The 25414-nt window shown below is 55.5% G+C and overlaps 2 protein-coding genes and 1 long non-coding RNA gene across 12 annotated transcripts; 1 reads left to right on the top strand and 2 right to left on the bottom strand.

The window, feature by feature from the left end:
- Window positions 1-4677: 4677 nt before the first annotated feature.
- LOC135188396 (uncharacterized) lies at window positions 4678-8011 on the bottom strand. The gene is made up of 2 exons (XR_010307680.1): window positions 5455-8011; window positions 4678-4991 (listed from the first exon to the last, which is right to left on the bottom strand). It is a non-coding gene; the product is annotated as an uncharacterized LOC135188396 (long non-coding RNA).
- Window positions 8012-8570: 559 nt separating this feature from the next.
- On the top strand, window positions 8571-16145 carry SERINC3 (serine incorporator 3). The gene is made up of 10 exons (XM_064168002.1): window positions 8571-8680; window positions 9394-9555; window positions 9963-10156; window positions 11159-11238; window positions 11888-12025; window positions 12766-12935; window positions 13603-13693; window positions 14090-14267; window positions 14611-14835; window positions 15251-16145. The coding sequence occupies exons 1-10, from the start codon at window positions 8642-8644 to the stop codon at window positions 15387-15389; spliced, it is 1416 nt and encodes a 471-aa protein (XP_064024072.1). The 5' UTR covers window positions 8571-8641; the 3' UTR covers window positions 15390-16145.
- Window positions 16146-16450: 305 nt separating this feature from the next.
- On the bottom strand, window positions 16451-24447 carry TTPAL (alpha tocopherol transfer protein like). Of its 10 annotated transcripts, XM_064168005.1 has the most exons (6): window positions 22159-23606; window positions 21310-21503; window positions 20705-20815; window positions 19834-20031; window positions 18651-18694; window positions 16451-18300 (listed from the first exon to the last, which is right to left on the bottom strand). In XM_064168005.1, exons 1-5 carry the CDS (start codon window positions 22910-22912, stop codon window positions 18683-18685), a joined length of 1269 nt encoding a protein of 422 aa, XP_064024075.1. In that variant the 5' UTR covers window positions 22913-23606; the 3' UTR covers window positions 16451-18300; window positions 18651-18682. The 10 variants fall into 10 exon arrangements, 6 of the variants coding, with proteins under 6 accessions (XP_064024075.1, XP_064024076.1, XP_064024074.1 ...); XR_010307733.1 differs by having other exon boundaries at window positions 16451-17992; window positions 18074-20031; XR_010307732.1 differs by having other exon boundaries at window positions 18393-20031.
- Between the last annotated feature and the right edge of the window lie 967 nt (window positions 24448-25414).

Genomic DNA, 25414 nt, shown 5'->3' with positions numbered 1-25414 from the left:
TGCAGCTGACAGCGGCATAAAGGCCAGGAGCGGAGCGTGAGCCCTGCCTGCTGAGGGCTTTGTTGGTCTGAGGGCATCCAGAAGCTTCCTCAGCGTAAGCCACAGGGGTCACGCACCCAGCACCACAGGATCAGCACATGCTTCCCCAGAAAGCAGCCCACTTGTCTGGGACCAGGAGGGACCGCGGCGTCTCTCTCTGCGCAGGGACCTGTCGGGCGCTGGGGGGAGTATGCAAGTACTAATTTAGGAGGCTAATGCTGCTCGTTAAGAAGGGTCAGGTACGCAGGAGGAGCTAAACGCAGTTGTGGGGATGAGAAGGTGCAGCAGGAGAGGTATTGCTGAAGTTGCTCATGACTGCTCAGGTCTTGCTGGCTGGGCAGCAGGAGGTCTCTGGGGTCCACGCAGGGGTCTTCCTTCCCTTTGTCCCTTTGCTCCTGACAGAGGGGGTGGCTGGAAGAACACGAGTGGCAGGCTGGGCTGGTGGTTGTGCTGCTTCTCCCTCTTTGGAGAGCAAAGGGGCACACTAACAAATGAGAAGTCGCTCCTGCCAGCTCTGTAACACATGCCAGAGCCATCCAGCCTGCAGGGATGATTCTCCCCTGGTGTTTGGCAGCCAGAGGTCTGTGCTGCAGGTGTGCAGCAGCCAGGCTAACACTCTGATCTGGACTTGTGGCCCCAGCTCAACGGGCTCTGAACGGAGCACTCCTGCGTTGCAGTGGCAGGGGATCGACCTCAGGTTATCAATTCTGTTGTGAGCCAAAGGGCTGCAGTCCTCAGGCTCCACCAGAAACACTCCTTAAGGCCTACCCTGGCATGACTCCCTGCTCTCCATGCTGGTTCGTTAAGGGCTGTGTGTAAGCAGAGGCCTCCTCATGGAGCAGCTGTGACAGCTGAGCTGGCCCTGTGCCATCCCACGGCTTTAGGCATGGTGCTGCTTATCTGCTCTAGCTGCTGGTGAGGCCAGGGGAGGTACAGCCTTGAGACAAGAAACGAGAGAAACCTCATCAACTGGACACTGAAATGTTGGTGTGGAGGGAGGAGTGTGTGCCCCCCCTGCAAGGCAATGGCTCACCAGGAGTAAACCACTACCGGGAGTAAAAGCACCACCTGACAAGAGTTTGCCCCACAAGTTAATACTTGGGGGCTTGTGGGACATGAATTCCAGCCCAATTTGCCAGTTGCTGACCTTGTGTGAAGAGGACACTTGGCAAGGCCTGTGGTGTGTTTGCCACTGTTTGTTCTGCAGTACTTTGGAAAGGGACACCCCCGTGGTCTGCACAGCAGAGCTGTGCCTCCTGGCAATGGATCCAGCTCAGCAAGAGCCAGGAGTTGACAGTGGCCATCAGTGATGGTATCCAAACAAGCTAAGTTTGGGAAGCTGTTAGGAGCCACCTTTCATCATCCAGCATTTTCAGTTGGGTTCATTTAGTTCCAGGCTGGGTAATTACAGCCTCATTATTCTCCCCTCTACAATGAAGACAAGACTGCAAGCCAGGCAGCCTAATTCCTCCTGCTCCCGTTGCCAAGCTGTGACAGCACAGCCACACCGCACAGAACATGTCATGGTGTCAGCTTCACTGATGGTAAATAATGTCCCTTCAGTTCAGCAAAGCTTCACACCAGCTGCTGCGTGACTGTAAAGCACTAAATTCCAGCCCCTGCAGACAGAGAAGTGAGTGGAGATTGACACTGCCCAGCACACTTCTTACTGACCAGCAAGTTATTTTTTGCAAGTTATTTTTTCACTGAAGCTGGTATCTGGCTACAATCAGACTTCCCTTCTGAACTCTCAAAAACTCTTCTAAAAATAAGACATCAAAGTGGCTGTGATAGCGTGCAGAGGCCAGGCCCCAGGGAGAGCTGGCAGGCCAGATGTCAGGGAGCAATACATCTGTCTGTCCATCCTCACTGGTTGGAGGTGCAGCTCAGTAGCTACCATGGATTAGATCCTGACCTGGTAGTCAGCCTCAGGGCAGTGAGATAGAACCCATCTGAGCAGGAAAGGAACAGAGCCCTCACTTCTACCAAAGGCTTGCACTTGCAGGGACTCTTTCCCAGCCCAGAGGCCTCTGCTCTGTGTGAACTGCTCAGCCCTGCGCATTAGGCAGCAGCATGTCCCTTTCTGCGCTGCTTTGCTGGCTCTGGCATGAAATTGTCTGAGGGCTGTAAGGACACCAAGTGCATGGTTGGGAAAAAACAGCTTTGAAAAAAGAACATCGATCAGAGCTGCACTGCAGCTGGTTCTGCAAGAGCCCCGAGCACAGGGTGACAAACACAGCTCTGCTGTTCCGTGGGCATGTGGCAGCAGTGATGGGCAGTGGCCTGAAGCTGCAGCACGGCAACGAGATGCTGGACACCAGGAGGGAGCTCTGCACAGGGAGGGTGGTGAAACACTGGAACAAGATGGCCAGAGAGGTGGTGGAGGCTCCATTCCTGGACACATTTAAGATCAAACTTGGTGGTACCCTGAGCAAGATGCTCTAGTTGAAGGTGTTCCTGCTGAGTGCAGAGGGGTTGAACAAGATGACCTTTAAAGGTCCCTTCCAACCCCATGCACTGTGTGACGATTTCAGTTAAAAACTAGAAGCCACTCTGAGTCTGATCTCCCACAGAGAGCAAATTCAGAACTGAACTCTTCCTTCTGTCAGGGGGAACCACTCTGCTTCTGCCACTGCAACGCCTGTGGAGCGCAGCCCTAGCATGGTGCCCTGCTTCTGTTTCCTATGGAAGCTCCAGTCTGGTGACAGCCTCAGAGTGCAGAGTTGGTACTAGAGGCTCAGTGCTCTGCAGGTGTTCTGCAGCAGGAAGCTGCTCTGAGAGGTGTCTTGATAACCCAGTGCTCAGGCCTCAGCCCTGCCCCTTCCTTCCCTTCCCCAGCCAGGCCCGTGGCTGGTTCTGCCCCGGTGCGTGGCTGCAGTGAATTCTGAGCCTCACCAGCCCCACTCTGCCTTCGACAAACTGCTCTCGAGCAGCAGCCAGGCTGGGCTCAGCCACGGGGCTGTAGGTGCTGTTGTGCTATTGGACTCCCCCAGGGTCCTTTTTCCTCTAACTGACGTAGGATGGGAAAAGCATCTCCCTAGAGACGAGCGCTGTGAGTCACCCAACGCCACGGGGCAAGCAGCACAAAGGCACAGCCGCCCCCGGGGCCGGCTCGGGGCCTCTGCACAGAGCTCCTCTCAGCTCTGGACGCACATTTCTGTTATCTCAGAAGTATTTCTGGAGCTCTTGGCCAGCTTTAAACTAACAAACGTTTGTGAAGATAACGCAGTGGAGAGGGTTTTGTTTGTGAGCTTCCTAAGATGCAGAGTTTCATTTTTAGACTTCATTTTTTCGGAGCCCGTGAATGGGAGAAAAAGATTGCTGTGAGATGTTAAATCACGCCCAGCCACCGGCGCTGCAGTAGCGACCCTGCAGCGCAGCAAGCGGCAGACGTGGGACGAGATTGATCTGACGCATCCCCGGATCGTGTGGACGCCTTCCTCGCAGAGCAGCAGCCTCCGCTGGAGACAGGAGGGGAAGGAGCTGCTTGTCCTTCTTGAACAGAAGACAACAAAAGCAACTGTGCCGTGCTACATGCTCCCTGGCACAGGTGCAGAAATGCAGCCTCTGAAATGTCAGCTGCTACCTCAGGAGGATTTGCATGATTTACATGAAACAAAAGTCTCACTGTCTCCTGAGGAGCAGCAGTGCCACTGAAGGGGACAGTGCAAAAGGAGGGGGAAAGACATCTCCAGCTAGCTAAAAGCACCCATGGCCAGGGTGCTCCTGCAGTGCTTTCCTTACTGTGAGAGAGAAGTGGGGTCAGGCACTCACCCAGGCTGTGGAAAGACAAGCAGCAGGAGCCTGCCCCGGTGCCGGGTGCTCGTTTGCCCACACTGCATTTTGACTCAGTCCTGTGGCTCACCTACAGCCACACAACTCCTCACTGCTCCAGCAGGACCGGATCCAGAAATTCCTGACCACCCCTCCCACTGCTGTTCCACTAGAAGCTGTCCAGCTGGACTTCAGTGCTGGCTCTCATGGGACAGATGGGGTCACAGAGACAGGGGAAATAAATCCTGGTGTACTAAAAACAATCTCTCAGGCAAGGAAGAACCAGGAGAAGACTGCAGCAGTAAAGCAGCAGCCCCCCACGCATGCCTGGACAGCGCTGCAGGGGCTCTGCTCGCTGAGCCCCACTCCCCAGGCAGGCCTTAACCACAGAACCCCTGCTGCCCTGTGCAGCCTGCAGTGCTGCAGCACCACCCCGAGCCTGCATCAGCAGTGCCAGGCAGGACAGGGGTTAAAGCCTGGCTTTGCACTAACCCTTGCCCAAGGGGGTGGGAAAGGTGCCAAGCTCCAGCAGTGTCTCTGGCTGCAAGGCTTCTCCTGGGACAGTCACCGGCAGCTCTAGGCAGTGTAGGCCATGGCTGCTCCAGCAGCAGCAGCTCCAGCTGGGGCAGATCCTGTGCCCAGAGGGCACTGTCTGAGCACCCCATGCTGGGTGCAGAGAGCAGGTTGACCAAAGGCCACCTTTTCCCCCCTTTCTGCCAGCCATCTGCTGCTAGTGCCTTCCATGGTTCGTCCACTGACGTTGCTGCAGATCTGCACAAGCTATCCATCCGTAGGTCTCTGGGCTCTGTGTTTGCTTGGGGAAAACAAGCGTTTATTTAATGCTATTCTGATACTTTCCAAAAGATTTCAGATTCTCTCCTGCCTCCATAGATGATGAGCTGAACCACTCAGTGCTGTCCTCCCAGGAGATGGGATCAAAGCAAAGACTTCTCACCACATGCTTTACCAATAGCCCAAACCAGCGCTGCCTGCAGAGCAGAGCACGAGCTCCGGGGGTGAGCTGGAGTCAGTGAGAGGGCCTTTGGTGACACAGGAGGACACAGAGCAGATCGAACAAAGGTGTCCTACAGAATAAAATTCTGTCCAAACCAGACTGGAAAGGCACAAGGATTGCAGTCCCTCTGTCATAACAGCAGTGACTCATCCAGCTGCAGTCGCTTGGGGTGCAGAAGAAAACGGTTACTCAATCTCTCAGGGATTCAGACCCTGAGGAATCTCTTATGCAAGGGTTAGCTGCATTACTAATGGCCTTGCAGCACACAGCTCTGCCATGACTCTCACCCAGCTAAGCAGATCACACACAGGGTGACTCATGTATCCATGACATGACAGCACAACAGGGAGTCTCAGAAGTGCAGAGGCAGGTGCCAGTGCAGTCACCTGGCACAGCCAAGGGAAGATGAGAGCTGCAAACCTGTGAGCAAAGCACTGCAGAGAAAAGCAGCTTCGTGTCTGAAGGTTTGAGAGTGGCCGAGGTTCATTTTTCTTGGTCTCAAACCGCAGGGGCCAGGCTGGCACCAGGCAGAGCCGCACGGTGGGCACTGGGCACCTGTGCTGGCACAAGCCAGCAGTAAGCAAGCCCCTCTGCCCACAGGACACACTCAGACCCCAGGGACTCACCTGGGAGCGCCACGAACTGGAGGCCTTTGCACCCTGCTGGGATGACAGGATTTTGTAGAAGCTCTTCACCCTGAGCACACAGAGACTGCTCAGACCCAGCAGGAGTTCAGCCACAGCAGTGTTCCACTCTTTCTCTGACCACCATCATCCTCGTGGAGGGCTTTGCTGGCTCTTCTCAAAGCATGGCTGAAAAGCTGGGTGGTGGAACAGAGCTCAGTGCAGAGCTGGAAGTAAGCAGCTACAAGGAAGCTGTCCCTGAGGGAACCTGCAGCATCCTGTGCTCTGGATCCAGCCAGCACAGGCTTATAGGCACTGCTCAACGCCAAACACCTCCAGAAGCCCAGCAGTCAGGATGGCACTGGACAGCTGTGCAGACACCTCAAAGCCTGGACGTTTACACAGGCCAGGGCACAGTGACTCTAGGTGCTCTGGGGAACATCAGCACACAATCTGTGTTTCTGTTCTCAGAAAAGGAAGACCCTCAAGAGCAGCCAGAAGAGCTCCAGTGGCAAGCCTGAGTGACAACCTTCACCAGCTCAGGGGCACAGAAGACTGCAGAGAGCTGCTTTCAGGTGCTTGCATCGGACACACTTTCTCATTACCTAATTTCCAGGGGTTTGATCTTGGCAGCTCAGCTAACACAGGGATATTTATGAGATGTAGCAGGGAGGCACCCAAGGGTGTTCAGAGCTGATATGCTTCAGGGCAGGATAACCTCCTGCCACAGCCTGGCTCTTTCCCAAGGCTCACAGCCACTAGGCTGGCTTCATCCTTATCTCCTGTTAAGTGTGGTTTGAGATGATGTTATGCAGAATCAGGGAAGGTTACATCAGGAAGTAAAATGAGAGCTTGGAAATCTCTGTTACATGGATAGTGGAAGGAAAAAGCTTTTTATTGCTGTTCTTTGTCTTCCCCTGGCAGAATCCAGAGGAGCATCCCACAGTACTTCACAAACCTACTTATCTCAGAAACATCCTGTGACGAAAACAGCCTCAGACTCAGGCTTCAGCTGAGTTTCATCACTGTATTAGTAATGCACCTATGAGATTATTAGTAACACACCTACTGAGCTACTGGTCCTGGACTACTGACAAGGAAACACAGAATTCTGGATTCTGCCCTTTTTTTTCTGCATACATTTGTGTAAAGAAACAGTGAAGTGGCAGAGTTGCGGCAAAAGCCTTCTCACAGCCCCAGCTGGTGCACCAAGGACAACAGAAGCATGCTAACGCTGAAGGCTCACACATTAGCTGAAGGGGGCACAGCTGCAGTGATCTGTGGAGTCATCTTTTGCTGAGAGCAGCCTGTGTGTCCTCACGAAGGAGGCTGGTGAGGGGAAGCTGATGCTGTGAACATCATGTTCATACGCTCTGAGTCTTAAAGCTGCTGTGCAAAGTGAGTGGCTGGACGCTTTCTATCGTCTCTTGGCACTTTGAGATGGCAACGAAGCTATCACTGTGACTATCTGTCCCTCTCTGCCGTGGCAGCAGGTTTTTCTGGAAGGTACTGTGGGAGGAAAGCAAGGTCTGAGACAGTGGGAGGTGATGTGCCGGAGCTACAACCGCTACAGCCAGCATGCAGCCTGCGGCTCACTGCGGGCAGCGCTGGCCCGGCCCGCTGATGTTTTGCAACACGAACTTGAATTAAACAGTTCCAGCTTCCTCGTCACACTTGTGTGTGAACATTTGTCACCATCTCCCTGTTGCGATATCCTCACAGCCACCTCTCTCCCATCTGTCCTAGACTTTGGCTACGAGGAGTCGCTTGGCTGTCTCGGCTCCTCGAAGCTGCTCGTGGTGCCGTGTACCGGTTAAGCCCAGCCCGGAGCAGCGGCGGGAGCAGCGGCAGGGTGTCTGCACATGGCTCCTTTTGCCCTGCTGCCGTTTGGAAGGAGCACAGTTCTGCCTTTCACTGCCACGCACCTTCAAAACATCAACTGAGCTCAGGGTGGGCTGATGCAGAAGCATCCCCTTGAGAGATCCACCCGAGAGGCTTGTGAGCTGCTTCCACCCAGCGCCAGGCAAGCCAAAGCTCGCAGGCAGCTCGGTGCTCAGCACTCTGACCCAAGCTCTTTTAGTGAGCCTGTGCCCGGGTCACGGCGGGACACGAGTCGGGACGAGTTTCAGGCTGCCAGCCAGTCCATAACTCCAAGCGCCCACGCAGGCCCCGGGCCTGAGGCAGGGCAGGTGACGGCAGTGTCTCAAGCCCGTGAGCGGCGCAGCCTTCCTCGCACCGCTGTGACCCACAGGGCTGCGACACGGGGCAGGAGGCCTCCCGCGGGCTTCCTCCGGCATCCGGCTTATCGCGGCCCCACCGGGGCGGTCGGTGCCTCGGCAGTGACGCGTGTCACTCACGCAGCTGGCGCTCAGGGGCGGGCAGTGACGCGTTCTGCCCCACACCTCGCGGGGTGCCAGCCCCGGTGCCGCCACCCATGACACGCCGCCCGCGACACTCCGCCACCCGGGACACGCCACCCGCGACACTCCGCCACCCGGGACACGCCACCCGCGACACGACGCCGCCCGCGACACTCCGCCACTCGGAACACGCCGCCCGCCGCCCGCGACACGGCAGCCGCCCGCGACACTCCGCCACTCGGAACACGCCGCCCGCCGCCCGCGACACGGCAGCCGCCCGCGACACTCCGCCACTCGGGACACGCCACCCGCGACACTCCGCCACCCGGGACACGCCACCCGCGACACGACGCCGCCCGCGACACTCTGCCACTCGGAACACGCCGCCCGCCGCCCGCGACACGGCAACCGCCCGCGACACTCCGCCACTCGGGACACGCCACCCGCGACACTCCACCCGCGACACGGCAGCCGCCAGCTGCAGCGGGGAGGCGACTGGCTGCGGGCCCACACATCAGCCTCGCTCATTGGCTGTCCTGACAAATGAACCGCCCACTCAGTGGCGCCTTCGACCAATCAGCGTCCCGGCTCCTCGCCCGGGGGAAGGCGGAAGCAGCGTCCGTAAACAGCGATCTCCCTGCCACGCCCTTCGCTGGCCCTGCCCGCCCCCCTGCCAGCACGCGGCTCCATTCTGCTCGCTCATTGGCCTGCACGCACGCCAGCAGAGCAGGAAGAGCCAATGAGCGGCGGCTGCGCTGCCAGGGACCTGATGACGCCGCGGGGTGGGGGCGGAAGCGGGAAGCGTCCGGAGTGGCCTCGGTGGCGGCGCCATGGGAGCGGCTCTGGGGGTCTGTTCGTTGGCCAGCTGGGTGAGTGACGGGCGGCACCGGGTGAGCGCCTGCCAGCCAGCCCAGCGCTCCCGCTGCCTGCCCGAGGTGGGGTGCTTCTGCCGGGGGCCCCGGAGCCAGTGCTCTGCTGTCTCCCCGACCGCGGCTTGTGGTCCTGGTGCCGCCACCCCCGGGAGCCGCTTCAGGTCGTCGAGGCAGAGCGGGCGCCGGGCCGTAGCTATGCCGCGGCTTCCCGGGGGCGCCGGGCCGTAGCTATGCCGCGGCTTCCCGGGGGCGCCGGGCCGTAGCTATGCCGCGGCTTCCCGGGGGCGCCGGGCCGTAGCTATGCCGCGGCTTCCCGGGGGCGCCGGGCCGTAGCTATGCCGCGGCTTCCCGGGGGCGCCGGGCCGTAGCTATGCCGCGGCTTCCCGGGGGCGCCGGGCTCGCACGGCCGCGCGGCGTGTGGCCAGCAGGCGGGGCCTGCCCTTGCGAAGCGCTGTCGGTGGCTGCGGGGCCGCGGCCTGGCGGCTTCCGGGCACAGACCTCCGAGAGCTGAACCCGAGCGGATGAGGCAGATATCTGCGGGTAGTTTTCCGCACGCTGTCAGTCAGCAGTGGCGATTGAACGGCTTATCGGTATGGTCCAGCAGGCAGTGGCGCGTCCCTAAATGGAGCTGAGGTTTGTCTGTCTCCGTGGTTGAACACTCGGTGTCGGCTGCGAGGGACGTGCCCTAACTATGCCTGCATGCCCTCCAGATTCCCTGCTTGTGCAGCGGTGCCTCCTGTTTGCTCTGCCGATGTTGTCCGAACAGCAAGAATTCCACAGTGACTCGTCTTATCTATGCCTTCCTCCTCCTCCTCAGTACTGCTCTTGCCTGCATTATGCTGGCACCGGGGATGGAAGAGCAGCTGAAAAAGGTATGAAGGGGGGAAAACCTCTTTGTAACTGTTTACAAAACATTACTTGTGCCAGGGAGTATTGATTGCCCCCTTGGAACGGATGACATGAGAGACATGGACACCCCCGTGTGCCTCATCCCCTGAGTTAAGGGGCTGCCTGTACTGAATGGCTTCTGTCAGAAATACAAAACGTAGTGAATGTGAATTTTTAAATACAATTCCTGGTTCCTGAAACTCAGCCAGACCTGGAGACTGCCAGTTGCTGCCAGAGCCCTGCTGCTTTTATTGGTAACACGGGGGAAGGCTGAGCACAAGGTCTTTTATCAGATCTGCCAGAGGAGCGCAGGAAGCTTTAGGTGTTGCAGCTTAAAGAATGTAATTGCAAATGCAGGTGGAAGCTGACAGCTGAACGTGTCTTTGCCCAGATACCTGGATTTTGTGAGGAGGGGCTTCACACTCTGGTCCCCTACATGGATGGCTTTGTCAGCTGCGACGTGTTCGTGGGCTACAGGGCAGTCTATCGGATCAGCTTTGCCATGGCTGTGTTCTTCTTCCTCTTCTCTCTACTCATGATAGCAGTGAAAACAAGCAACGATCCGCGAGCCGCGGTGCACAACGGGTACGTGAGCCAGCGCTGGGCTTCCAGCCTCATTCCTCTCCTTTAGGTGCTGGACACAGTGGCAGATGGTTTGTGCCTGCAGAGACAGCCTTGAGTTTGTTTTGAACTGAACACAGTAATGCTCCAGTCTGCCACAAAGCTTCCACTTCCCAGTGATGCCCTCAGGCCAGGTAACCCAAGGACAGTGCTCTGGGCACCTGCAGTGTGCCCACCGAGAGGCTAGATTGCAGCTGGTTTGTATCACCAGCCTGGCACTGACTCTCTGGCTCACTCACAAGGTCAGTCAGACTCACTGAGCCAGCAGGAACTGGTTTCTGATCCAGTGATTTAACTGGGTTAGTTTTAGGCTAGATGACTGAGTTATCATAGAGCCCTTTAATTGGAAAGGCAGCTTTGGTGGTCATAGAATCCAGCCATCTGGTTAGAGCAGGACCAACGTGGAGCAGGTTACTCAGGGCCTTGTTGGTCGAGTGTTGAAGATCTCAAAGGATGGAGATGCTTTGGCCTCTCTGGGCAACCTGTGAGTATTCTGCCACATCTAGCTGTAGTTCCAATTTGTGCTTGCCTGTGTTGCCTGTTATCCTTCCACTGTGCACCTTCAAGGAAAGTCTGCGGTTTTGGTCTTCACACCTTTCTTTTAGGCAGCTGAAAACCCTAACCCTTGCCCAGGCTGTGCAATGCAGAGCCTTCCAGCCTTCCTCCCAGGGCTGAGCTGCTGGCACACGTTCCCTTTGCTGGAGCTCTTCTTCCAGCAGGAGCTTTCAGCCAGGCTGCCCCAGTCTGCCCAGCTGCTCGGGAGGGTTCTGTCCCAGCTGCAATGCTCTGTTCTTGCCTTTGCTGAACTTTGGAAGTTCTGCCCCTTCCTCTGGCTTGGTGAACACCTTCCTCTGGAATCCACTAAAGACCACTTTGGATTCATTATGCTGTGGGTGCCCAGCAAGCTGCCTGTGTGCCTGCTGTGTGCAGAGCCAGCCCAGAGCTTTCATCTTCTTTCTTTTACAGGTTCTGGTTCTTCAAAATTGCTGCCATTGTGGCTCTCATGGTTGGGGCATTTTACATTCCTGAAGGGCCTTTCACACGAGGTACAGTTAAATCATCATGGAATTCTCTTTAATAAACTCACTAGGCTAGAGCTGTGCTAGTGAAAATTATCTGCTGGGAGACACAGATTCTGCCCTGCTTCTTGAGTGTCTTGCTTCAGCCAGTGTCCTGATGAGCACCTGCAGGTATGGCAGTGAGCAATCTGCCTTTGAGTGCTGGGTGTTAGTAATTTGGTGTTCATCACACAGTTGCTACTGGGCTGCCTTCTGCCCCTCTTTAGAGGCAGCTCAGAACACTGACAGGTTCTAAATAATTCCCTAAAGTCTGAAAAATGTGTGCAAGGAACTTTTACTGTCTGGCCACATCACAGCAGCCCAAAGGGGTTGTTGATCCTCAAAGCAGTGTGGCACGATGACACGTCTGTCCCACAGCTGCCTCCTGTCAGCTCTTGCACTCATGCTGAAAACACCTTGGGTTAAAGGAGCAGCAAAGGCTGCTCCCCAGAGTGACTGGGGCTCTCCACAGGCTTCTGCAGGGTAGAGGGATGCATAGCAGCTGCTGTTCAGACAGCAGGCTCAGACTGTTCCTTTGCTTGGCTGCAGTAGAATTAGGAACTTTGTGTTTTATTTCAAAATGGGCTAGCATGCAGCTGATGGAAGCTAATGCTGTGTTTCTTGCACCCTTTTCTAGCTTGGTTTGTCGTTGGTATTTTTGGAGCCTTCTTCTTCATTCTTATCCAATTAGTGCTGCTTGTGGACTTTGCTCACTCTTGGAATGAGAGCTGGGTTGAGAGAATGGAGGAGGGAAATGCTAAATGTTGGTATGCAGGTAGGAGCCTTCACCCGTAATGGTTTCTTTCTGCTGGCAGTACTCTGCAGATCACTCACCAGTTTGCAAGCATACCTGGAGTTACACTCGAGTCTTCTTGAGGCGTTGCTGTAAGCATCTGCAGTGTTGCAGACTATTCTGGGCTCATGATGAGCAGGTCTGAGAGTCACAGCAGCCAGCACCTGGCTGGTTTGCAGTGCAAATGCAGCAGTAGCAGTCTGGATCTCTTCAACTCTAACTTGTCTTTGCCACTCACTCTACTGCGGCCCTCAGGAAGTCAGTTGTGTGGGTGACGGGCTGCAGGATGGCACAGAGCTGACCACTGAGCAGCAAAGTGCTAAGTACTGTGCTGCTTTGCTCATAGCTGCAAATGCTGCAGCAGCATTCTGGGGCTTCTCACAAAGAAGGGAGCAGATGGAAGCAGTGATTGGCCTCTAGCATGCAAGGGGGAATTCAGAGCTTAAGAGACAGCCGTGAGGAGTGTGCAGAGAGCACTCTGATCGTGACACTGGGGCCTAGCAGCAGTGAAAGCAAAAGGCAGGTGTCACTGCCCTGGTGGCAGCCTAGCTTTGCTGTGAGCTACTCTGCTTAGTGCAGGAGTTCAGCCATAGCTAACAAACATGCACTCTGCTGGGCTGGTTTCCAGGGGAGAAAGAGGAGGGGTCTCATTGCCGTGGGAAGTGTCGGTAACTCACCTGGCACTGTCTGCGAGTTGTAACTCTCCATTCTTCTCCCTGCAGCCCTGCTCTCCTGCACAGGCTTGTTCTATGCCTTGTCACTGGTTTTCCTCGTGCTCTTCTGTGTCTTCTACACAAGGCCTGATGGTTGCACTGAGAACAAGATCTTCATAAGCATTAATGTGATCCTCTGCATTGCTGTCTCCATCGTTTCTGTCCTTCCAAAAGTTCAGGTGTGGTTTTGCTCTGCTGTTCTCTTCTGACATTACAAAGCAGGGAAGTAAGAAGGATGCAGCAGAGTCAGACATTAAGAACTTCAGCATTCAGACTGTTGGGACTGTACAAGGTGGGAGCACCTTTGAAAAGCATTTTGCCTTGTTGCCTGGAGATAGGCTTTGTGTTTTGTGCCAGTGTCACTTTGGACTTTTTCCATGTGGAGAATTGCTGGAGTGGTTTTAGTGCTGAAGGCTCTGGCAGAACAGAGAAACCCATTAGGAAAAAACAAAAGAAGCTGGGAATTTGTTAGCTTAGTGCTGTGGCTTGGAATGGTGGGGAAGCATGTTTAATAAGGGGAGAAGTTCCCTTGCCACTTGGTTCTGAACTGGTGGTGTTCCAGTAAGCCTCATGCTAAATGCAGACCTACAAAACTGTAAGCTGGGATGAACTCAGAACCAGGTCGTAGGCACAGAAGAACTCAACTTGGCCTGCTTGTTCCTTCATGTCTGAGCTGCTCGCTGCATGAATGAGAGTGTCTAAGGAGTTTCTTCTGGTCTTTGAAGCATAAAGCCTGATGCAAACTTTTCATGCTGCTGATGATTGCTGAATAGCATAAAATGCCCAAGGAAAGGTCCCAAGGCCCTTGCCCTTTTGACCTTGCCTTGCTTCTGTGTCTTTGAACAGGAGCATCAGCCCCGCTCTGGCCTCCTCCAGTCCTCGATCATCACCCTCTACACCATGTACCTCACCTGGGCAGCCATGTCCAACGAGCCTGGTAAGCAGCAGCCAGTCCTGGGCAGCTTCCTTTGGTGTGAGAGCAGTGGCTGCTGGTGGGGCCTGGAGCTGTCTCGTATCTCTGGGCACTGCTGATCTGTCAGATCAAATGCAGTGAGCAGTAAAGCTGACCTCACTGAAACTATCCAATTGCCTCTGCAGACCTAAGCTGGGGCACTGGGGAGGGGAAGAAACCCAGTGCCAGGGTGATTTTGTGTTTGTATGTATTGTACCCTTACACAGCTCAGAGGAGAGAAAAATATTCTATGCCATTGCTGCCTCTGGGCAACCAGGGATCAGCATTTCAAGGGAATGAAAAACGGGAGGCTTCCCTGTTACATTTTCCTAGCTAAGTGCTGACAAAGCTCCCCCTCTAACCTGCCTCAATCCCTTTCAGAACGAAGCTGTAACCCAAGTTTGCTGAACATCATCGCCCAGATAACGACACCCACAGCTGCGCCAGAGAACACCACTGTGGTGCCTGTCACCCCAGGTCCACCCAAGTCCCTGCAGTGGTGGGATGCCCAGAGTGTTGTGGGATTGGTTATCTTTGTCCTTTGCCTCTTGTACTCCAGGTAGGATCTGCACTGCTAGCACCTGACAAACAGTTGGGCTTTGTTTGCCTTTTTGTGTCTGAATCTGGGTCTAGTGAGAAACACCCTGGCATGGCCATGGGGCTGCTAGAGTGGGCCCAGAGGAGGCCTTGAAGGCGATCAGAGGGCTGGAGCACCTCTGCTGAGGGGGGTGGGGTTGTTCAGTCTGGAGCAGGCTCCAGGGAGACCTTAGGGCAGCCTTTCAGGATTTGAAGGGGGCTACAGGAGAGCTGGGGAGGGACTTCTTTACCCAGCCATTGACTGTGGTCCCTCGCTGACTGAAGCAGGGTCTTAGAACTGTGCCCCTCTCTCTATTGCCCTGCAGCATTCGCTCCTCGAGCCACAGCCAGGTGAGCAAGCTGACACTGTCTGGCAGTGACAGTGCTATGCTGGAGGACACCGCAGCACTGGGCAGCGCAGCCGAGGAGGGCGACATCCGGCGCGTCACAGATAACGAGAGGGACGGCGTCCAGTACAGCTACACCTTCTTCCACTTCATGCTCTTTCTGGCCTCCCTTTACATCATGATGACACTCACCAACTGGTACAGGTACGAGCAGGACAGCAGCTGTGGGCTACGTGTGCCAGCTGCTGTTCCAGGGGAGACAGGAGGCTGCTGCCTGGATGGCTCAGGTGCTGTCCGCAGGCCAGCTGCACTGAACTTGGGCAAATCCTCTGCAGCTTGTACCTCCTTGCTACAAGTTAGAGATGGGCAAAGGCACATGCAGAGCAGCAGGGCTCTCTGCACAGCTCACTCAGCAGCAACAGGCTGAGTTCAGACCTGGGTGCCAAGAGCAAGAAGCATGTGGAGGAGCCACAGGAAATGACTGTATTTAGTTGTCTCACTGTGCTCCCACAAAGGCTCTTGCACTGGATTGTCCCAAACAATTGGATTAGCATGACAGGTAGCAACAAACTGTGGATGGTCTAATTCATATCTGCTAATTGACTTCTTTTCCTTCTAGCCCTGATGCAGATTTCAAGACGATGACGAGTAAGTGGCCAGCAGTGTGGGTGAAGATAACCTCCAGCTGGTTCTGTCTGGTTCTCTATCTGTGGACCTTAGTGGCCCCTCTTGTCCTTACCAACAGGGACTTTAGTTAAACTGCACCACTCTGAGCTTACAGAGGTGGGGAAGTCGTTGCTGAAACCCAAAATGCTGATGCATTGCTTTAGTTTCACCATGGTCCTGTTCCTTATGTCCACACTAACCTGCAGGGGTAAAGCTGTGCGCTGCTGCCTAACGCTTGAGAGGGACCCAAGCTTCCTCCAGTTACCCTTCCAGTTTAACCTTCAGTTATGGTTATGTTATTGCTGCAGTTACAAAGTTCACTACAGCTGTGCTGTCACAGCACAGGAGAAAATCTCTCTTCTGTCCAGTAGCCACAACCGTTCCAGTGACCCAACCTAAGCTTGTCCTAACCAGATCTGTTCTAGTCAGCAGCACTGGTTGCTAACACTTTGGTTCCTGCAAGTCAAACCATGCTGCTTGATTTCTGCATTCCACTCAAAAAGTGTGTTTAAATTTCACAAACCTCCCTCTGTTGTGGCAGAAAACCTTACTCCTTACTGAAAGAACTCAACTTTTGAGGCTGAAGAATCTCGAGTTAATCTCTGGTTCATCTCCAGTTCCGTGTAAGAACAAAGTTGCCCTAAGAGGCAGCTTCTCTGGTAACTTCTTTTAGTATGTTTGCCAAACCCCACTGGGAAGCTGTGTGACAGACAGCTTGCTGGTGGAACGGCAGAGCTGCTGATGGATTTCTCTTGTCTGGTATGCTTAGAAAATGTACACAGTGAGTAGTGGCACAGAGGCATTTTGCACTGTAACCTCATTTGAATAAAGAGCTCTTACTACTGAAATGGGCCCAGCCTGCTGGCAGACGGTAAGCAGCAAGCAGTTAACACAAAACGCTGCCCAGAGTGGTTCAGATGCTGCCTGGGGGCTGTGACTGCAGCTTTTCTTCATGCAGCAACCAAGTCACAGTACATTTCTTCTGGAACAAACAACATGCAGGTGATTCTGCATCCAGTCACTCTCCTTGGAGGTGCTCAGGTGCAGTCCTGCCGGGCAGCTCCAGTCCCTGACCTGTGTCTGGTGTGAGACTGAGCAGCTGTCACTGCTGCCTCTTACAGTGGCACAGCCCAAGAGGACACAAGACAAACACTTGAAAGGTGGAACTGCTGCACTGTATTGGCTCACCCAGTCATACATCAGAAAGTTGCACACTTTGGCCACTCCACTTTACAAAATGCAATACAAAAATAAATTTTGTCAAATAAGATGCAGAGGGAGGGACCCACCCAGCACTGCCAGCCCCCCCAACACCACACCAGGGTTACCTCAGGCTAAAGTGAGAGGTAACCAAAACCACTTCAGCCAGCTCCTGGCAACACCTCAGGGTTTGTAGGACTCAGCTGCAGGAGCAAAAATTCAAGTACCTTTCCTGTACAGGACACAGCTACTTTTTGTCCCACTTGATGCTGAAAGCCAGGGCTGCCCAGTGCAGCTCTGCTGCCTTTCCTTGTTCCCTGCTGGCTTTGGCAGGGCTGGCACTGTACTGGGCAAGGCAGCTCCCCTGGGGCACAGCTGTCAAGTGGGAAAAAAAGAGTTTTGGTGCTGGGGGGGAAAAAAAGGTCAAAACAAATCAACCCCCAAAGCCCAGCCTAGGTGCTTTTGCTATCTGCCTGTTCTCTTGCAGTAAGGAGATTGTCTACTTCAGACTAGTGCTTGCTTCCCTTATTTGCCATCAGCAATGCTGGGAGCAAAGAGATTGCTCTGCTAGGTCAGTGCTAAGGCTCCAAGAGCCTTTCTCACTCAGCAGGCAGGTTTCTGTCAGGCAGAGCTGTGCTTTGATAGACAAGGCAAGCACTGGTTACAGACCTAAAGAGGGTTAGAGCTGCAGCTCAGGAAACCTGCAGCTCTGACTCTGAAGGCCAAGAAGGAGCAAATGAGGAGTAACAGAAGCTTGCTAAAGATAGGCCTGGCTTACTTAAGTATCTTGACATCAACTGCCCAGCAGCCAGCTTGAAGAAAAGGATGTCCTGGAGGCAGAGCAGAGGCTCTCAGGACTGGTAACAGAGCCTTACCTATTTTGCTTAACTCCTAGGCTTTATTATTAGCTTCTCTGTGAGCAAAGAACAGGGAGAGAACTGGGTCTGGTTTGCCTGTCCTGTGTAAGGCATGCAAGGGAACAGAAAAGCCTGAAGAAGGGTTTTGTTTCTGCGGAGGTTCCTCAGCCTCCTGCTGACCACTGGATTTATTTCTTTTTGAAGGGCACTGAACTGAACCTCAAATACTCAAACCTCCTTCTCCAGTAGTTACACAACATCTTAGAGGTTAACTCTCCAAATAGCACTTCAGACCCTGCAGCACACTAAGGAAAGAGGCCTTCACCTCTAGGAAAAATGGCCCTGCCTTGGTTGACTTTTTCACTCTCTACATGGTGGCTGGAATGAAGAGGCTCTAAAGCACCACGAACACCAGTCTCTTCTGGCAGTCAGACTGTGGTCAGCCACTTGCCTTTCCAAGTCCTGGTGCTGTGTGCTGTTGTCTTGCCGGGTGGCACAGAGAACCGAAGTACACCTCTGCAGAACAGGCAGCACATTCTGCTCAGGAAGGAGGAAGTGGCTGGGAGCACTCTGACCCGGTTTTAAGCAGACGGAAATGGCAGTGGTTTCTTTTTTTCACCCCACACTAAAGGTAACAGCTGTCAAAGAGGAGTAAGAATTTACTTCTAAAGATTGGAAAAATCAGATGCTTTCAGTCAGGAAAATTTGTCTTTTCTCACCTTTGAGCCAAAACAGTTCAAGCAATGAGTTCCTTGCTCCCACAGACTGAACTGCCTCCCAGATGAACACTTCAGCTTTGAGTTTACCCTTTTCCAAAACCCAGCCTCCTTTCACAGTGCTGGAGTAGCAGGTAGGGCATTTACTTCCCTCTAGTCCCAGGATGAGGTCTCCTGCCAGGTCAGGGAATCAGTTGAGCGTAGAGGAGTGCAGGCAGGCTGCAGGGGGACTGAGGAAGAGAGACATTCAGAGCAGGAGTTTGGCACTTGGAAAAGTGGAAGTCTGAGATCTCCAGATGCTTTACAGAAACATAGCTGGTACCTGAACCACACTTGGCACTAAACAGATTCCAGCCAGAGAAAGTGCTCTAGAGAGAAGTCACCAGTTGGAAGGAATGTTCTTTTTCACCAAGAGTGAGACATTTCCCCTTGGAGTACCAGGGTGTGCTGTGCTGCTCCTAGAGGGGTTCCCTTCTCCACACTATCACAGTGCAGGAAAATATGCAGCGTGCTAGGTTCTGCTTAAGACCAAACAGAGTGAGCCTGGGAGGCAGGAACAGTTTAGACACAGGTATCTTACCCTGACTGGACACCTGAGCCTTGGTTCTGTCTCTAGAGAAAGACCTAGAAGCACAGGCACAGAAGCTACAGGTCAGTATTACAGAGACTATTCAAGCCTACTTCATACAGGCATGGGACAGATAAAGACAAATGGGATCAGGAAACAGAAGAACAAAGCTGTCACAACTCACAAGGAGCACGGTGAACAAAGTGCTACAGGAGCAGCAGACTGCAAAATGTGCTTGCAAGGAGCTTGCTTGCCTTTGGTTCCACAGCCAAACTGCCCCAAGTGCCCAGCTGGAGGAGCACCTCAACTACTGCCCTCTGTGAGGGACTCACCCAGCTGCTCTTCACAACCCGCTGAGGGAGAGAACTGAGCAGGGAGGTGCCTGACAGGTGCTTCTTCTTTGGTCCTGACCCCTGGTACTTGAAGCTGTTAGCTAATCAAAAGCCTTAGAGCTTGGCCTGAACAACTCCTGATGCTGAAAATGAAGGCTCCATCTGTTTATAACCAGCCCTGGCACAGCTGCTGCAGCAGCGGATCCACCAGACAGTGCTGCTCCTGCAGTGCAGACATTGCAGAGGTTATCCCCACACTGATACTCTGGAGAAGGAAGTTTTGCTTTCTATCAGAGACAAATATCCGTGGAGCTACTTCAGAAGTGCCAAGTGACAGAGGACAGGCCAAGTCACCTGCATGTGTTCAAGCAGCCTTCACTGACAGAACTGTGTTTTGCAGGGTTCAGAAGTTTTCTTGCCTTGGGTTGCTGCTGTTTGCAGAAGGGGAAGGGAACAGATGGTCACAAAGTACCTCAGCAGTGCTCCCTCTCACTTGCGTGGAGAGGCCAAGCAGCTGACAATCCTACATCCTGCAACGGGGATTTTTCTTTATGGTGGCAACAGGCCAGTTTGCTTCACTCATGGATGAGCCTCAAGGGCTCTGCTGCACTGCCTTTGTCTTCCCCGCGCTCTGCCCTGCCCCCTTGTGCCTTGCTCAGCTTCCTTTGGTTCAGTGCAAAGTGCCTCAGTGGCCTGTCCCCAAGCTGCAGGCTCAGGAGTAAGGCAGAGTTCCCACGGCCACCTCTCAGAGCAGCTCTCAGCTATGCTGGAAGCTCCCTGCCCAGCTAGTAGCAGTAGTAGAGCTGAGCCTTCATGCCTCGCAGGGAGTCATCGCACTGCTTTTCCTCAGCATCCCCACTCACAAGCATCTCCTGAGGCAAGCTCTCACATGGCAGAACCAGATGGGAGAAGTCATGCAGGAAATCCTCTTCAGAAGCCAGCAGCAACTCATTCCAGGCAGAGATGTCCAGTTTTCCTGCAGTGCCACCATACTCTTCAGGAAGAATCATGGGAGGAATGTTTTGGTGAAGGGAATTAAGATCACAGCCATGAAGAAAAAACTGAAGAAGAAAACAAAAAGTTAGCTTGAAGAGCATTTATCAAAAACTCTGCAGCTAACAGGCTTGTCTTGAGCTGAAGAGCACAGCTCAGGCGGGATCTTTATGAGCAGCAGACAGCAATGAGCAGGTGCAGTTAGGCACAGCAGGGACAGAAGCCTTCAGGTGATCCGAGGCCAGCACAGCTTAAACCCTAGCGAGAGCCTGGATGTTTGCTGCTCTGTGCCAGGGGTCCACACTCAGCTCAAGAGACTGCAAGCACTTGTGGAGAAAGGCATCAGCCTCTGCAGCTACAGCCAGGCCTAGGGAGGGATCCCGGTGCCAGGGAGGACACTTGCCTGAGAAGAGCAAGGAAGGGCCACCACAGATTTCCTGTGGCACCACCTCATAAACAAAGTGTTACTTGCCCAGGTGATCCAATCCCAGAGACGGAATCAATATCCTGAGCACACAGCCCAGGACTGAAGTTCCACATTAATGTTGGGCCTATACTAAATTTCCCAAAGCATTTCCCCAACAGGCTCATTTGTCAAGGTGAAGCAGGAAGGGCCACTCAGATGGAGTAAATGGCCCCAGTGCTTTTCTGGCAGGGAAGTTTTCAGTGGTGTTTCCTTGCAGTGTCCAAGCCAGGAGCTTAGAGACACTGAAGTGGTGTTGAAGTGACACAAACCCTTACCCGGTTAGCAATCTTCTCCTTCAGGAAGGGCTTGATGATGGCAAAAATGCCTTTGAATATCCGAGGCTCATTGATGATGTTAACAGCTTTTATCCGGATGGGGAATCCATCCTGAAGGGTAAAGGAGGTTTTTATGATGCAGTGTAAAAAACATTTGCCAGCTTCCTCTTAAAGTCTCCCCAGGCTGCCTCCCAACACAACTCACGTCACATCTAGAGTCCTCTCTGCAAAACGTTTGCAGCAATACCTGCACCTGCCCAGTGGTAAGCAGCCCCTAGGCTGGCAGGAGACACACCTCAGCACTCAGGCACAACAGGGTCTGCTCTGGCTGCAGTTTCCTGCTCTCCCTCACCACACCTAGCAGAGCTACTTAAGCTTTTCAAACTCAAAGTTTGCATTTCAAAAGCCAGTTTAGTTTTAGGGATTCAAAACAGGGCAAGTGAGGTAAGCTGGCAGGGTGTGAGAAACTGGCTGGGCAGAGACCTGTTTTAAGTCTGCCAGGAGAAGCCAAGGTGGTTAAGCTTCTGGTGACAGTCAAGAACTCGAGACACAGCAGCAGTCATTTACAATGCACAAGGTTATTCTCCCGCCAGATCAGGGCTTACCTGGAGAATTCCAATCACTTTTTTGGCCACAAAAGGACCGAAATGAGAGGCCTTGGATAAGCTGACTCCTTTGTAGTCTGCCAGGATCACAATTCCATTCACCTGGGTCTCCTCGGCCTGGATGAGCTTCTCTAAGGTCAGGTATATGGCGCGGATGTTCTCGGTGATGGGGTACTGGCTGGGACTCCACCTGTCTGCGGGCGAAACGCGGGCGGTGAGCGGACAGCGAGCAGCAGCTAGCAACAGCACTCCAGACCTTCTCTATTTGCCTAATGCTTAAGAGCCACAGTCCTAGTTCAGAGCAGCCTTTCTCAAGGGTTAAATAGCAGCTCAGGCTTACTTCAGAGAGCAAAGGCGATGGTTTCAAGAATCCCTTTCTCCACTCAGCACAGCTTATTAGGAGCAGTTTCAGCTCAGAAAGCAAGCAGGTAAATGGAAAAGAGAATGAAAGAAGAGAAAATTACTGCAAGTCTGGCAGCACCAAAAGCATACCCAAGGCTCCAAATACTCACCCAGGAGCCAAAGCCACAGTTCCTCTCCACTCACTGTCGAGACAAGTGCCAAGTCTCATGCCGTGGGCCAGCAGCCTCACTGCAGTTGGGGTTACCACACATTACTGTCTCCTGCATTGACTGAGATGGCAGCAGCTCACCTGACTGCACAGCACTCACACAGCTACAGCTACAGCTGCAGCTGCTGCCGCCAGGAAGAGCAAGTGCCTTCATGCTGGCTAACAAACATGGCCAGAGAACACAGGCACCCTCTGGATGTCACCACTGTTCAGAGCAGCACAGGAAGCAGAGCCCAGCCCCGGCCCGAAGGTGGGCAGCAAGGGCAGCCAGGCAGTACCTGGGCGGATGCAGACGACGTGGCGTCCCTCGGGGTCACGACAAGGCAGCACGGTGACAAAGCCTGACTCTAGGACAGGCTTTACTGCAGACGGCCTCAGGTTGCTGAAGACCTCGGGCCAGCTCCTCCTGCAGCTGTGGTAGTTCACCAGCAGCTGGAGCGCTCGGTCATAATCGAACTTCCTGGCTCTGAGGAACCTCAGCAGAAAGGCATCATCCAGGCAGGTGCCCAGGGAGGGATAGTCCTTGCACACCATATCTCGCAGGGCCTGCACATCACGGAGCCTCCACTCAGGCTTCTCCTGGAGCTCCTCCCGGGCTTTGGTGACCAGGTCAGGAGACAGGGAGCAAACATACTTGGGCCGAGCTGGAGCGAACTCGGTGTCAGATGGAGAGCCTGCCGATGGACTGGTCCTGGTGCAGTCGCTGTCCCCCGACATGGCACAGCAGGGACCTGCCAAAACCCAAGTGCTGCAGGGTTCAAACAGTTCCATGGACTCACAGGGAGGTTTATCATGTCCTGTAACCCTGTCTCCTATCTGAAGAGACTGCTCTGCCAAGGAGCAGCACCACAGCCACAACATCACACATCTGAACTCTCTGCCCAGCACTCTGAAGTGCAAGGCTCTCTGATCAACCTGTCCAGCAGAGCAGGCAGGAAATACTCTGGATGAAAGCACCACAAAGAGTAGTAACACAAACACTACAGAGCGACAGAGCTTCCCTACAAACCCACAGCTCGAGTGCCTTAACATTTCTCGTGCCCAGCCGACAGCAAAGGAACCCGCCCCAGTGAGGCAGGACTGTCTCGTTCGGCCCAGCTGAGCTCTGCCAGCCAGGAGCTCCCATCCGCTTCTCTGGCAAAGCAGCGTCCCTCGGCACGGCCGCCACGAGAGGGCTCAGAGCAGCTCGGGAACGCCAGCAGCGGCTGCGGCTCACAGCCCTGCTGAGCAGGAGAGCAGCCCCAGGAGCCCTGTGGCGGCACTGCAGGCTGGCAGGGCTGAGTTTGCTAACGTCGCTGACCTGGGAGCTGGATTTTCAGATCCAGCAGCAAGTAAATAGAGATGAGTGAAAAGTCATCAAGAGTTTGGTGCTCTTCTTGTAGATCGACTTGGGAGTGAAAGGGTAAAAATCTGCCTTATCCTTTGAGCTGCTCCTACTGAGCATGGCTCAGAGCACACCACAGCAGCTGGGGGTCATGCAGCACCGGCCTGCCCCACGCACCTGCCTCCGGCCTGGCAGGCAGCGCTGCGCTCACACCTGCCGGCGGCTGGGCGGGGAAGGGCTGGGGGGCAGAGATCGCTCACAGGGATGTGCGACAGCCTGGGCTCTGTGGGACCCGAGCCCTTGGCCCCTGCTCCCAACAGGCAGGCAGAACCCTGCCAGCGCTCTGCGTACTGAGATGCGCACAGGGCAAGAAGGCACCCACAGCTCCAGCATCACCCCACGCACCCCCCAGCCCTCGGCTGCAGCATCACCCCACACCCCCCCCCCAGCCCTCGGCTGCAGCATCACCCCACACCCCCCCCCCCAGCCCTCGGCTGCAGCATCACCCCACACCCCCCCCCCAGCCCTCGGCTCCAGCATCACCCCACACCCCCTCCCCAGCCCTCGGCTCCAGCATCACCCCACACACCCCCACAGCCCTCGGCTGCAGCATCACCCCACACACCCCCACAGCCCCTCGGCTGCAGCACCATCCCACACACCCCCCCCACAGCCCCTCGGCTGCAGCACCACCCCACACACAGCCCCACAGCCCTCGGCTGCAGCACCACCCCACACACCCCCCCCACAGCCCCTCGGCTGCAGCACCACCCCACACACCCCCCCCACAGCCCCTCGGCTCCAGCATCACCCCACACCCCCCCCCCAGCCCTCGGCTCCAGCATCACCCCACACACCCCCACAGCCCTCGGCTGCAGCACCACCCCACACACCCCCACAGCCCCTCGGCTGCAGCACCACCCCACACACAGCCCCACAGCCCCTCGGCTGCAGCACCACCCCACACACACCCCCACAGCCCCTCGGCTGCAGCACCACCCCACACACCCCCACAGCCCCTCGGCTGCAGCACCACCCCACACACCCCCACAGCCCCTCGGCTGCAGCACCACCCCACACACACCCCCACAGCCCCTCGGCTGCAGCACCACCCCACACACCCCCCCCACAGCCCCTCGGCTGCAGCACCCCGCCGCACCGCGGCCTCGCCGTACCGGAAGGCTCCCGCTCCGCAGCGCCGACTCCAGGCAGCGGCGCCCCGGAAGTGCAGCGTCCTCCCGGAAGTGACGTCTCGGAAGTGACGTCTCGGAAGTGATGCACGCAGGGCGCAGCGCGCTGGCGGCGCCGTTGCCGGCGGCGGTTCCCCCGGAGTGGTGGTTCCCCCCGGGCGGCGGCGGTTCCCCCCGGGCGGCGGCGGTTCCCCCCGGGCGGCGGCGGTTCCCCCCGGAGTGGTGGTTCCCCCGGCAGCGGTTCCCGCAGCCCCTGTCAGCGCCCCGGCACCGGTGCAGGCGGCTCGACTTCGGGCCGCCCGTGCGGGTTTCCCCGCTTGGCCTTGGGCAGGAAGCGCAGGGTTACCCCCAGCCGCCTGCGGTGTCCGCCGCGGGGTCGCGTCCGCCCTCCGGCCTCATGCTCGTAACGGCGGTTCCTGCCTCCAGCCGCAGGAGCACCGTTAGATGTGTCTTTATGCAGTGCCTCCGTGGGGCTGCCCTGGAGAGCAGGAGCGCTCGGGCGGCGGACTGAGCCCTCCAGGGCCTCTTCCCTGCCCGAGCTGTGTGGCCAGGACGGAGTTTTTCCAGCAGCAGCGACCTCTGAGAGGAGGAAGGCGGCCGGGAGCGTGGCCACAGCGGAGCCTCTCCTGCCGGCCGCTTGCGAAATTGCCTGGTCCGAGTCAAGGGAGCCTCAGAGCAGGGTCCAGGCAAGGGCTCCTCCGGTGGGGTGGGCCTGGGGCCCGAGTCGAGCCAGCTGTAGCCTGGGTGGAGGCAAACCTGGCACCTCGGTAGGCACTAATCAGCGGACACTGATGGCAGAGCAGGGTCGGCGTCCTGCTGGGCACTGCTCGGGCTGGGGGTCCCTGCGGGCGCTGCTTCCTCTTGCCTGTAGCCCGAGTTTTCCGCCAGGAGAGGGAGCCGAGGGTAGCTGGACAAAGGCTGGGAGCCCGCGGCGGCAGGCAGGCCCCTCTGCGCCCGGGTTCGGCTTTGAGTCCCTTCTTCTCCGGTCTCAGCCTTCCAGAGTAGAAAATGCCTCAGTGC

Source organism: Pogoniulus pusillus, chromosome 29 (assembly GCF_015220805.1).
Source record: "Pogoniulus pusillus isolate bPogPus1 chromosome 29, bPogPus1.pri, whole genome shotgun sequence".
Taxonomy (NCBI): domain Eukaryota; kingdom Metazoa; phylum Chordata; class Aves; order Piciformes; family Lybiidae; genus Pogoniulus; species Pogoniulus pusillus.
Note: the sequence above shows the minus strand (reverse complement) of the source record. Positions and strands in the feature narration are given on the sequence as shown.

What these genes read in the sequence shown, in the direction of transcription:
- TTPAL (XM_064168003.1), bottom strand. Translation starts at nt 22,912, where the DNA reads ATGTTAAGGCACTCGAGCTGTGGGTTTGTAGGGAAGCTCTGTCGCTCT. An exon ending in AAGTGATTGGAATTCTCCAG is followed by an intron (nt 20,816 to 21,309) that starts GTAAGCCCTGAT and finishes TTTACCCTTCAG; the next exon opens with GATGGATTCCCCATCCGGAT. An exon ending in AGGAGAAGATTGCTAACCGG is followed by an intron (nt 20,032 to 20,704) that starts GTAAGGGTTTGT and finishes TTTCTTCTTCAG; the next exon opens with TTTTTTCTTCATGGCTGTGA.
- SERINC3 (XM_064168002.1), top strand. Translation starts at nt 8,642, where the DNA reads ATGGGAGCGGCTCTGGGGGTCTGTTCGTTGGCCAGCTGG. An exon ending in CGAGCCGCGGTGCACAACGG is followed by an intron (nt 10,157 to 11,158) that starts GTACGTGAGCCA and finishes TTTCTTTTACAG; the next exon opens with GTTCTGGTTCTTCAAAATTG. An exon ending in ACACTCACCAACTGGTACAG is followed by an intron (nt 14,836 to 15,250) that starts GTACGAGCAGGA and finishes TTTTCCTTCTAG; the next exon opens with CCCTGATGCAGATTTCAAGA.